The following is a 12541-nucleotide window of genomic DNA, read 5'->3' as shown; positions in this document are numbered from 1 at the left end:
TTTTTTACAATTTCCAATTTTTCTAGATTCATACTTTGTAGATTCCATATTCCAATTATTAATGGATGTTTCCAGCTGTTTCATTTTGAGTTGTGCTCCATCAGCAAATGAAGGTCCCGAGGGCTTTACTCTCTTCGTGTCACTTAGGTCTACTTGACTCTGAGGAGGCAGCTCTTCCCCAGCAACATATTGAGTGCCTTGCAACCTGATGCACTCATCTTTTGACACTATATCTAACAACATTCTGGTGCTTTTCATCATGTTTCAATATTCAATAATCTGGTGCTGACAGTGTTCCACTGCTATTTATAAGATTTTCAGGCGTGACTAAATATTCAGAAGTATTCCATCTCTCCTTCTTCATCATCTGTCTTAGTGTGGAAGCTCTGATGAAACGTGTTCATCCTGGGTGACCCTGCTGGTGTTTAAAATACATATGTCATAGTTTCCAGAATCACAGCAACTTGCAAGCCACCACAGTACAACAAACTAACAGATGAGTGGTGGTTGGTATGGATTACACCTCAATATAAAGAAAATGAAAACCCTCAGTACAGGATCAAAAAGCCACATCATGATAAATGAACAAAAGTTTGAAGTTGTCAGGGATTTTATTTTCCCTGTATCCATAAGCAGTCCTCAGGGAATCAACAGTCAAAAACCAAGCAACATCTTGCATTGGACAAATCTGATGAAAAGTCCTCTTTAAAGTATCAAAACCTCAGAAGTCACTTTGAGGACTACAGTGTGCCTGACCCAAGCTATGTTATTTCAGTTACCTCATCGTTGTTGCGCTTGTTAGGTGCTGTTGAGTTGGTTCCAACTCATAGTGACCACATGCACAACAGAATGAAACACTGCCTGGCCTTGTGCCAACCTCATAATTATTGTTGTTGTTGTTGTGTTGTTATGTGCCGTGGAGTCGGTTCTGACTCATAGCGACCCTGTACAGGGTTTCCAAGGCTGTAAATCTTTATGGGAGCAGAAATCTTCATTTTTCTCCCATGGAACAGCTGATAGTTTCAAACTGCTGACTGTGAGATTAGCAGCCTGATTCGTATTGCTGCTGCCATTGTTCTAATCCATCTAGTTGGGGTCTTCCTCTTTTATCCTGTCCTCTATTTTGCCAAGCATGTCCTTCTCCAGGTACTGGTCCCTCCTGATAATATGTTCAAAGTATGAGAAACATACAGCATCTGGCTGTACATCTTCCAAGACAGATTTGTTTCTTTTTCTGGAAGTCCATGGCATCTTTATTGTTCTTCTCCAACACCATCACTCAACTGCATCTGTTTTTCTATCATCTTCTTTAATTCATTGTGTAACTTTCACATGCATTTGAGGCTACTGAAAATACCCTCGTTTTGGTCAGGCGTACCTTAGTCCTCAAACTGAAATCTTTGCTCTTGAACACTTTAAAGAGGTCCTGTGTAGCATATTTGCCTAAAATGTTTGATTTTCTTCTGACTGTTGCTTCCATGAGTGTTGATTGGGGGTCCAAGCAAATTGAAGTCTCTGAAAACTTCAATCTTTCCCCCATTTATCATGATGTTATTTATTGTTCCAGTGGTGAGGATTTTTGATTTATTTACATTGAGATGCAATCCATACAGAAAGCTGTAGTCTTTCACCTTCATCAGTCAGCATTTTAAGTCCTCTTTGCTCTCAGCAAGGAAGGTTGTATCATCTGCATATTACAGGTTGTTAATGTGTCTTTTCACAATCCTAACATACTGTTCTTCTTCATATAATCCAGCTTCTTGGATTCTTTGCTTAGTATACAGATTGGACAAGTATGGGCAAAGAACACAGTCTTGGTACACACCTTTCCTGATTTTAAACCATTTAGTGTCCCCATGTTCTGTCCGAATGACTGCCTCTGAGTTTATGTTCAGGTTGTGCATGAGCACAGTATCAATTCCAGAATACTCATTCTCCACAGTGTTTTTCATAGCTTCTCATAATCCACACAGTCAAAAGCCTTTGTGTAGTCAATAAAGCACAGATAAACATCTTTCTGGTATTCTCTAGTTTCATCAAGATCCATCCAAATTCAGCAGTGATACACCTTGGTCCATGTCCTTGGCTGAATCCAGCTTGTACCTCTGGCAGTTGCGGTGGTTTCAGAATTATCTTTAGCAAATTTTTACTTGCATGTGGTATTAATGATATTGTCAGATGATTGTCAACTCTTATATGTGTTGTAGAAGTCCTGGTGTCGTGCTGCAGGATAATGTGCTGGACTGCAAAGTCAGTTTGAACAGCAAATGTTGGCAGTTCAAACCCACCAGCCACTCCTCAGAAACCATATACAGGGTTGCTATGAGTTGGAAATCACTTGATGGCATTTAGCAACTTAGCATATAATAAGAATGAGGATGGAGAAAGTTGAATAAGTAAGGAAATAAACTCAAAAGTTGTAGTTAGTGAATATTTGGGTATCTGATTTTACAAACCATGCATGTTTCCTATTTCATTGAGTCACTTGTGACTCATGGTAGCTTTCTGTGTTACATAGTGGAACTAAGCTCCATTGGATTTCCTTGGCAATCACCTTTATAGAAAGGAACCCTGGTGTAACAGTGGTTAAACACTCAGCTATTTACTCAAAGGTTAGCAGTTTAAATCTACCAATCACTCTTTGGGAGAAAGATGTGACAGGCTGCTTCTGTAAACATTTATAGCCCTTGAAATCTTTTAGGGAAGTTGGAGTCTTCTCTGCAGCATTACTACGAATCAAAATTGATTTAAGGGCAATGGGTTTTGATTTTCTAAGAGAAGAGTCTAAGCCTTTTCAATCATTTAAAAGCTACAGATACAGCAAGTGAAGGTGTTTGTGATGAAGACTTCTTTCTGAGTAGGGATTGTTTCATTTTTTTTTCAAAGTGAGGGCATAGTTTTATAACTTTAAAGGGCAAGTATTGTAGTTGTTAAATGCTGACTCAATTAACAACTGTATAGGGTTTCTGAGGTACTAAATCTTTGTAAGAGCAGAAAGCCAAATCTTTCTGTTGTGGAGAAGCTGGTGGACTCAAACTGTTGACCTGTATTTATCAGTCCAGTGCTTCTCCAACAGAGCCAGTGCTCCAAAGACAAATACTAGTTGTCTGTAAATTGGAAGTTCATAACCTGGAACTGCCTACAGTTGAAAGGAAGTAGATGGAACCTCCCAGGGACTTGATTTTAAGAATTATGTTTATTGTTAGTATCCTTGACCCACATATTTTGACTATTGTATAATGCAAATTTGATGGCTATTTTTTCACTATAATATTGTATTTCTTTACTATAGCATTCTGATTAAATTCTAGATAAATCTGAATTCAATTTTAAGTTTTACTGTTTAATATTTATGACCTTGAGCAAGTGATTTCATCTTTCAAAGTCTTGGTTTTGTTATCTTTAAAATAAAGATATTTATTAGTAGTGCTTTACTGCTTGAGAAGAAGAACAAAAGTGCTACATATCAAATACTCGTGTCTATGTACAAAATCACTTCTGGTGTCAGATAAGATTATGAGGAGGGACTGAAAACACAGTCAATTACTTGAATTAGAAACTGATTCTGAGCAGAGAGATCATGTCAAGATGCTCAAAGAGACAGAGCAGTGCAGAAACAGGATCACAGCGAGTATTTTACAGAAGTTTCCATGGAAATCAATTAAGAAAAAATTTCAAGATTATACCTAAGCAAGACCTCAAGAAAAAAGAGAGCCAGGAAAAAAAAAACAACAACAACAACCTGGTGTAAGAGGAGACATTTCAGACCAAAGAGAATGATAAAAGAACATTAGTTACATAAAAAGGTACAGATCAACTGGAAACATTGCCCTAATGAGATTGGTTAGGGATTGTTTGCAACTCCTTAATCAAGAGAACTGGGTGATGATGCCAGAGTTACCACAGACCCTTTATAACATTTCCAGTCTGTCTACTTTATAAAGTAATCCGTATACAAACAGAGTCAGAACACAGAGCCATAATATGCTCATCAAATCTCATGATAGAAAAGAATTTTGTATCCTTCAGAAACCTGAGAGAGCTGTGAAAAAATACAAAATTAGCTGTAAAACAAAATGCAATTGTGAAGCATAAATTATAATGCTATTTATTCTCTCATTTTTTTTTTCATGAGAATAAAAATAAATACAAAAGAAACAAATAAGCATTAGAGGATGTTGGACAGTAATTTCCAGGTCTGAAACTAGGAGACAAGCAAGCATATTCTGACCTAAGGCTTTTCTGATTTCTGCATTTCATTGACTGTTAAAGTATACCTTAGGCCAACAAATTTCTTCCTTCCAGTTTTCTCAAATAGAGAGTGATAGAAGGTTGCCAGGTTCTTATTTGACCAAGTAATGATATTTAAATAATCACAAGGTAGCATTTACTATTCCTATAATTTCACGAAAGAATGAACTGATACCAAAAACAGAGGATGGATATGTCATCAGAGGGAAAGTTCTTTATGAAAAGCTCATTATAGGACTTCTGGCAAGATGGCAGATGAGGCAGGTGCACTACACAGACCCTTTACAACAAAGACACGAGAAACCAAATGAAACAGACTCAAAAGCACATTGTGGATCCCTGAACTTAGAAGAAAGGACAGATAAGTGGATTGAGTACTTGATGGGAGGAGAAGTTGAGCAGAGAGGGAGACTGACTCGTGAACAACCAGCCAGACTCAGTGCAACCATCTTGTGAACTGTTTTGGCAACAGAAGGAAGCCTGGTGGAGCAGATTCACATAGGCGACTGAAAAGGTAGGATTCCTTCTTTTTCCTCACAATCCCAGTGGAGCAGAAGTGTGGCCAATTTCCACCCTTATCGACTGCCAGTGCAGAATCTGCTCTGCAAAAGTTCAGAGCCATGTGATCAGGAGCCACAGCAGTGGGAGGCAGGAGCTGCTGCACCACTTTGGTGCACTGTTTTGGTGTCTGGATTCATGTGGCCTCAGCTCTAGACTTACAGAACCTGCAGAGTCACCAGAACAGCATTGAACCAGTCATGTTTTCCCCATCTGCTCTGTAGTCCTAATAGATACTGAGCCCAACTCTATCACAGGCCTCCACAAACTACTTCCAGAATGAGTGCCCTGAACATTGATAACACTGAGGATACTAGGAACTCTACAAGGAGCTCTGGTAGAGTAGTGGTTATGAATCAGGCTGTGAACCTTAAGGTCAGCAGTTCAAAGCTACCGTGGGAAAAAGATGATGCTTTCTGCTCCCGTAAAGACTTACAGCCTTGGAAACCCTATACAAGGTCACTATGAGTCAGAACTGACTCCATGGCACATAACCACCACCTAAGGCCAGGAACTCTGCTGTCACATTCCTCCCACACCCATATTGTGAGCTCCTTGACTTTATTTTTCCTTATTTTCTTCTGTGTTATTGTGAATTGAGTGAAAGTTGACAGGGCAGATCATCAGTTTTACATCCAAGAAATCATATACCTTGTTTCACTACAATGATTATAATCCCCTCCATGTACCACCAGATAACAGTATTTCTCTCTATTAATTTTAGCTCTTTTTTTTTTTTTTAACACTCAGGCATATATAATAATTTACACTACCAAAGGGCACATTCTGCAAGTCAGCCTCCGGATGCCAGCCTTTGGTCCTTTTCTTCCCATGAATCTAGAGTCCTCGGCTGCTCCCTCTCTCCATTTCCCATCTCTGCCTCCATCTATGGTGTCGCTGCTCCTCTAGTTAAGGTCTTGCAAATCACTTGTACTCTTCTCCCTTGATGGTCCTAGGGTCCTTTGTTTCTGGACTGTAAGAATAACTACTGCCCGTTTTTATTACAAAACTTCAACCTTTACAATTTAAAACAGTCGCAATTAGTCATGATAACAATTATTCACTATTGGATCATAATAATCGTATCCTCATCTTTTTTAACCAGACCCATGTAGACAAGATGAAAACTATTCAGTGGGGACTCTTTCTTCCCCCACAAACTGTTAAACTAAACTCCCTCTTGAAATCTTGTAAGCCAGTCACTTTGTGCCTGTATAGCCCCCTCATTTTAGGTAGTCAGTATTTAAGTTGCCTGTATCTATCTTCCTTGTATACAGAGAGGATAGCATTGATACTTGTGAAGACTCTTGCCTCTCTGTTGGTATTTAGAGTTACTACCTCCATGACTATAGGTCAAGTTCATCAAATTATAGAAATTTACCCTGAAATTCCTTTATCAAAAACAGTTTGTGGTTTTATTTTTTAAATCTTCCTCTAGTCAAGTCCTGATTATCAAGCCATTGACACTAGGTCAAATAGCACATCTCACCTTTTGATCTTCCTATACTATTCTGCCTTTCATCTTTTCTGTTCCTGGTTTTTCTAAGTGATTTTTTATCCCACCATGTTATTTCTATCTGATTGTAATTTTCTGTAGCTCCATTTCCTTGTTCCTCTTTTGTCTTTATATTTATTATAGTCTTTTTTTTTTTCCCCTGGTTTTGCCTGTTTTTATTTATTTTTTTCTCTTTTAATTTTTAGTTCTTAGTTTATTTTCTTGTGTGTGTGGAAGGTGTTCCCTCTTTCCCAAATGACAGGAGACAGCAACTGTGTCCACAAATCCCAGTCACAATATCCTCTGCAGCTACAACCATAGGGCAAAGTTAATATCAGCTGCTATACCACCCGATCAATGACAGCAGCCAACACCAGCAAAACTCACCGTAAAATGAGGTGAACAGACAGTGACCAAGAACACTGTACACACTTCCATTCTATATCAATCCCCACAGAAACAGATGGTGAGAGCCAATGAACACATCAACACATAGCCAATTTTAGCTCACATGAAGAAACAAGAGAGAATGTCTCAAACAAATGACCATAATAAAGAGTGAGAAAATATTTCTGAGGAAGAAAAGGTAATGCAATTAACTAAAAAAGAAGTTACAAGAAAGATATTTTAGAACCTTATTAGAATTTACAGAAAGATTGAGGAAAACAAGCAGAATACAGAACAAAACAAAACAAAACAAAAACTTTAAAAGAACTCAGGAAACCACTAGAATAACAAACAGACAAAATGAATATAAATTTTGAAAGAATACAAAACATGCTATTATTAATCCAGGAAATTAAGACTAAGATTTCAGAAATGGATACTATATTGAAAGAGAAAAGGAGTAAATTTGAAGCAACAGAAGCTGAAATTTGTGAGTTAGAAGAGAAATATCTCAATACTGCTATGGTAGAAGGACAATCAGGATAAAGAATCAACAAATCTGAAGAACACCTAACTGTTACATGGGATACCATGAAGAAAAACAAATTATGTGTAATTGGAATTACAGAACAAGATGAGACAATAAAAAGCACAGACAAAATTGTCAAAAAATTTTTGGACGAAAACTTCCCTAATATCATGAAAAACTAGAAGATAAGCATACAAGACATTAAACAAACCTCAAACAGAATAAATTCCAAAAGAAAATCACCAAGACATATCACAATCAAACTTTCCAAAACCAAAGACAAGGAAAGAATCCTGAGAGCAACTCAAGAAAAACAAAAAGTTATCTACAGACTAAACTCTGATTTTTCAGCAGAAACCATGCATACAAGAAGACAATGGGATGACATTTATGAAACTCTATAGGAAAAAAAAAATTGCCAACCAAGAATTATAAACCAGCAACACTGTATCTCAAATATGATGGTGAAATTATGACATTTCCTGATAAACAGAATTTAGAGGAATTTGTAAATACCCTATCAACTTTACAAAATTAATGAAGGGTGTTCTTTGGATTGAAAATCAACAACAGCAGATAACAGCCTGAGATTACCATATATGACAATGCCATCAAGAACTCAACCCAGATATATTGTTGTTGTTAAGTACCACTGAGTCAACCCTGACTCATAGTGACTTTGGAAAGAGCTTCTGAGGTACAGCTGGTGGGTTTGAACTGTCGTCCTTGTGGTTAGCAGTCCAGTGCAGATCCTATAGTACCACACCAGGAGTCCAGATATAGAAGTATTTTAAGTAAAAAAATCTAAAAGTTTGGAAATAGGAAACCAGAGATATCAATTTATAATGACGTTAACTACAAAGCAAAAAGAGGAAACAGTGTACATACAGAATTTCCAAATGGCTAGGAAGTCAAATAGATTTCAAGATAAAACAGACTATTTAAACAGTGAAAAGCAAATATATAAATAAATTACAGAGCAGCCTTAAAGAAAATTAATACACTTTTACATTAAAATCAAAAGAGGAAAATTAGAAAGATTTAGTAAATATTAACATAACAAAAAGGAGCTCTGGTAGTGTAGTGGTTAAGAGTCAGGTTGCCAACCACAAGATCAGCAGTTTGAAACTACCCATGGTTCCTTGGGAGAAATATGAGGCTTTCTGTAAATATGAGATTTACAACCTCAAAAACCCTATATACACAGTCCCCATGAGGGGGAACCAACTCCTCAACACACCACCACCACCACCAATAACCCAACAGAAATGAAGAAAAAAGAAATGAAAAGAAAACCCACAAATATGATGAAACCAGCCTAGAAAATTATGTGGGGCAAAGAAACCAGCAGCTTTACATATAAAACACACAGCAAAATGACATCAATCAATTTACATCTATGAATAATTACACTGAATGTAAATGAATTGAATGCACCAGTCAAGAGACAGAAAAGATAAGAAAACAGGATCTATTAATATGTTGTCTACAAGAGAAACATTAAAAATATAGAAACAGCCTAATGTACTTCAACAGAAGAATGGTTAAACAAACTTTGGTATATAAACACAATGGAATACTGTGCAACCTATTCAATAAGCATATCCAATAGCGATGAATCTGCAAAACACCTCACAACATGGATGAAGCTGGAGTTGATAACGCTGACTGAAATTAGTCAATCACAAAAGGACAAATATTATATGAGACCAAGTTGTAAAAAGTTAAGAAAAGGTTTTTTTAAATAAAAGAAACAATAGTTGATGGTTAAGAGAGGACAGGGGAGGGAAAATCATTCATGGGTTAGAGGGTAGACACAGGTTAACATGGATAACAGGATAGGCAATATACAATAATTGGGAGGTTAGCCTAAGAAAGATGAAAGTAGTGGGAGACATAGGGAGGAATGCAATAGTTAATAGATGTAAATACTGTTAAACTGTTGATACATGGAGGGCATTGCAATCTACAATTGTAATAAACAAAGTTTAAGATTTGGTGAATATAAAACTGATGATCTCCTCTGTAAACCTTCATTCAATTCATAACAAAATTATTTTAAAAAAGAAAATCTCAGTACATTGTTCCTATTTTCCTTATTTTTGCACTGACATATGGAATGGAATTGGTTCATGAACCAGGATGTCAGAGCCAATGTTTCAATGCTTTCTGGTGATCCAGGATTTTACATAAAGACACTGACATTACCAACTGAAACATTTAAGTATCATTCATAGGAAACTATACATGGGGATCTTACTACACAAAATGGCCACAAATTTTAACAAACCTTAATACTGTCAGACATATATTTATCAACATTGACTTTATCTGAGTATTAGAATGAAAACCTGCAGCTTTGGACATGGTACAAAATATAAACAAATCCTTTACTCAAACTTGTTTCATAGTACTCACAACAATGAACTGCCATTTTGTTACCATGATTCTCTCGCTTTCTAGACACTAAACTACTTGAGGGAAGGAACTAGTTTTCCTTACCTTGGTACCCTTACAAATAATGTAACATTTGGCATACTGTGGGTCTTATAAATATTTGGTCATGATTAAATGAAATTATGAGGCCCAGTTTATGTCTCCTGAAACATCACAATTATATATAGAAAATCCCTGCTACTTTTTTATGGTTTATGAACAGAAATAAGAATTGGATGTGTCCTTCAACATTCATTTGTTAATCCTTCATATGTGAAATTGTGTCTGAAGATAACAGAAATGAGCAGGAGGTAGTTCCTGTCCTCGAAGATGACAAGAAGTGGCTTGTATTCCACAGTCTACATGATCCTTTTATCGCAGTATTTTACAGAAGAATATCCAATGTCTGGCATGATGTAAATACAATTAATCAAATCATTGCGCTGATATGTTCGACTTCATGAGCATAGAACTCATTTACGACCTCAAAGTGTACTACCCATTATTTATGTGACAGTCTTCCACCCTAACAGATTACAGTCACTATTTCCATTCCATTACAGTTTACTTAAATCGGAGCCTTAGCCTTAACCACTTTAAATGAAAACAAACAATCTACTTACTATTACAAGTCTTGTTATATTTGCTGTTCTCCTGTGCAAACCCTTCCAGCCGACACTGAAAGCGATGCTGCCAAAATTCTTGAAACCAAGGATTTCTGAGGTTTGTTTCTGGCCGGAGCTTCAGATAATAATCATCAAACCACTTGACATCAGGTGATTGGAGCTTGATTGTGATTCCACCCACAGCTTCTCGCTGATAGCCATCTGTCACATCATACCTGTCAGCCCAGCCATCACTGTGGGGGAAACAAAACATTCCTTAGCTCACAACAGATATCTTCTAAGCAAATAAGATTCAGTGCTTTCCTTATGAGAAGATTAGTGATTCAATGGTTACTCCAGGCCACACTATGGTTCAACATTTCATTCCACTGAGGTGATTCTTCAGATACCAGTGTGTTATGATAAAAGTGCAATAACACAGGCATTAAAACATTGAGTCTAAGTGGGCTAGAAGGCAACTCACCATGAAGTTTTACTGGTTGCAAAACACACTGGATACATGGAAACTGCATAATATCACCATTCTCACTATTTATTGACACTTTAATAGCTAGGACAAATTAACTTTATATACTTTTCCTTTATATTATATTAATCATTATAATGATCATAAAACTAAAACCTCTTAATATTAATCTAACCAGCCTATGACATAATATTTGTTTTTATTCACATTTTACAAGTGAAATATGGTGGTGGTTATGTGCTGTAGAGTCGGTTCTGACACATAGTGACCCTGGATAGGATTTCCAAGGCTGTCAATCTTTACGTTAACAGAAAGCCTCTTTCTCCTGTGGAACTGTTAGAAGTTTCAAACTACTGACTGCATGATTAGAAGCCCAACTTGTAACCACTATTCTACCAGAGCTCCTTAAGTGAAATATAGTAAGGTTTAAAAAATATATATATCTGCAGAAGATTGTTAGTCTATTAAATTATTAATTTCAGTGTATCAAACCAAGATCTTTGCCATCTATAATTCATATTTTCTTTCCTATCTCATGATTACTTCTCAAATATATTTTAAAAGTACAATATGAAATCATGTTTTATATTAGAGTGATGGAAAGAAATTATTAAAAGAAGCGACCAAAATTAATGACAGTGGTCACATGGAACATTAGGCAAATCTCCTGTAAAAGACCTTTTTTTTTTTGGTACAAGACCTTTTTAAAGTGTTGAATTACTCAAAGTAATTTCAAAATAAAAGTTTGAAATAAAATAATTTGCATTATAATACTTAAGTGTTTAAGACTGCCAGAAGAACAAATAAATCTGTTTCAGAAGAAGTACAGTCAGAGTGTTCCTTAAAAGTGAAGATGATGGAATGTTGTCTCTCATGTTATCAGGTGGGACCAGTCCCTGCAGAAGGACATCATACTTGGTAAAGTGAAGGGTCAGCAAAAAAGACCTCCCCCTGAGTGAGATGGATTGATCCAGTGGCAGCAGCAATGGATTCAAATGTCACGAGGATGGCACAGGATCTGACAGTGTTCCATTCTTCTGGCATAGGGTCTCTGTGAGTTGGAAGTGACTTGATGGCCCCTAACAACAACTGCATATGATGGGAAACGTATTTGAAACTTATTCTGAAAGATGTAAACTGCTGCCGCTGCTGCTGCTATATGCCAGTGAGTCCGTTTCAACTCATAGAGATCCTATATAGGGTTTCCAAGGTTGTAATCTTTACAGGAGCAGAAAGTCTCATGTTTCTTTCATGGAGTGGGCAGTAGATTCTAACTGCTGGTCTTACAGTTAACAGTCCAACACATAACCCACTTCACCAGTAAGGCCCCTCGAAAGATGTGTAAGACACAAATTGTAAAATGAGAGATGTGTATATCAAATTTGTGTCCACTCTGGAGCATCCAGGGACCTTTCTCTCCACCATTGAAATATAAAAAGTTTGTGTTTTGTATCTGTTTTTTCCTTTGAATTAATGTAAATGCTCTCTGCAGGATGGTAAAGGAAATCCAGGAAAAATTTGCCCCCCTCCCCAAAAACCAATTAAGATCAAATTGGGAAGAAAAAGGATGTGAAAGAAGTTGAGAGAAAGAACAGATGGAATACAAAATAGGGGAGTGTTTGAGAGTAAGCTGCCAGTGGGACAGGTGAGCACTGGAGAAAAAGTGAGGGCAGGTATTTATCTTGTTGCTGCTTGTTGTTAGGTACCATCGAGTTGGTACCGAATCATAGCGACCCTATGAACAAGAGAATGAAACACTGCCTGGTCCTGGGCCAACCTCACAATTGCTGCCA

The 12541-nt window shown here is 36.9% G+C and overlaps 1 protein-coding gene across 2 annotated transcripts in view; it reads right to left on the bottom strand.

Moving 5' to 3' along the window:
• GRM5 (glutamate receptor, metabotropic 5) overlaps positions 1-12541 on the bottom strand; it is a 677550-nt gene that overhangs the window by 178071 nt on the left and 486938 nt on the right. For both annotated transcript variants that reach the window (XM_006871218.1, XM_006871217.1), the window contains one exon: positions 10280-10515. In XM_006871218.1, the coding sequence (XP_006871280.1) occupies positions 10280-10515 (236 nt within the window). The remainder of the gene's footprint in view (positions 1-10279; positions 10516-12541) is intronic.

Source organism: Chrysochloris asiatica, unplaced genomic scaffold, assembly GCF_000296735.1.
Source record: "Chrysochloris asiatica unplaced genomic scaffold, ChrAsi1.0 scaffold00163, whole genome shotgun sequence".
In the NCBI taxonomy this organism is placed as follows: domain Eukaryota; kingdom Metazoa; phylum Chordata; class Mammalia; order Afrosoricida; family Chrysochloridae; genus Chrysochloris; species Chrysochloris asiatica.
Note: the sequence above shows the minus strand (reverse complement) of the source record. Positions and strands in the feature narration are given on the sequence as shown.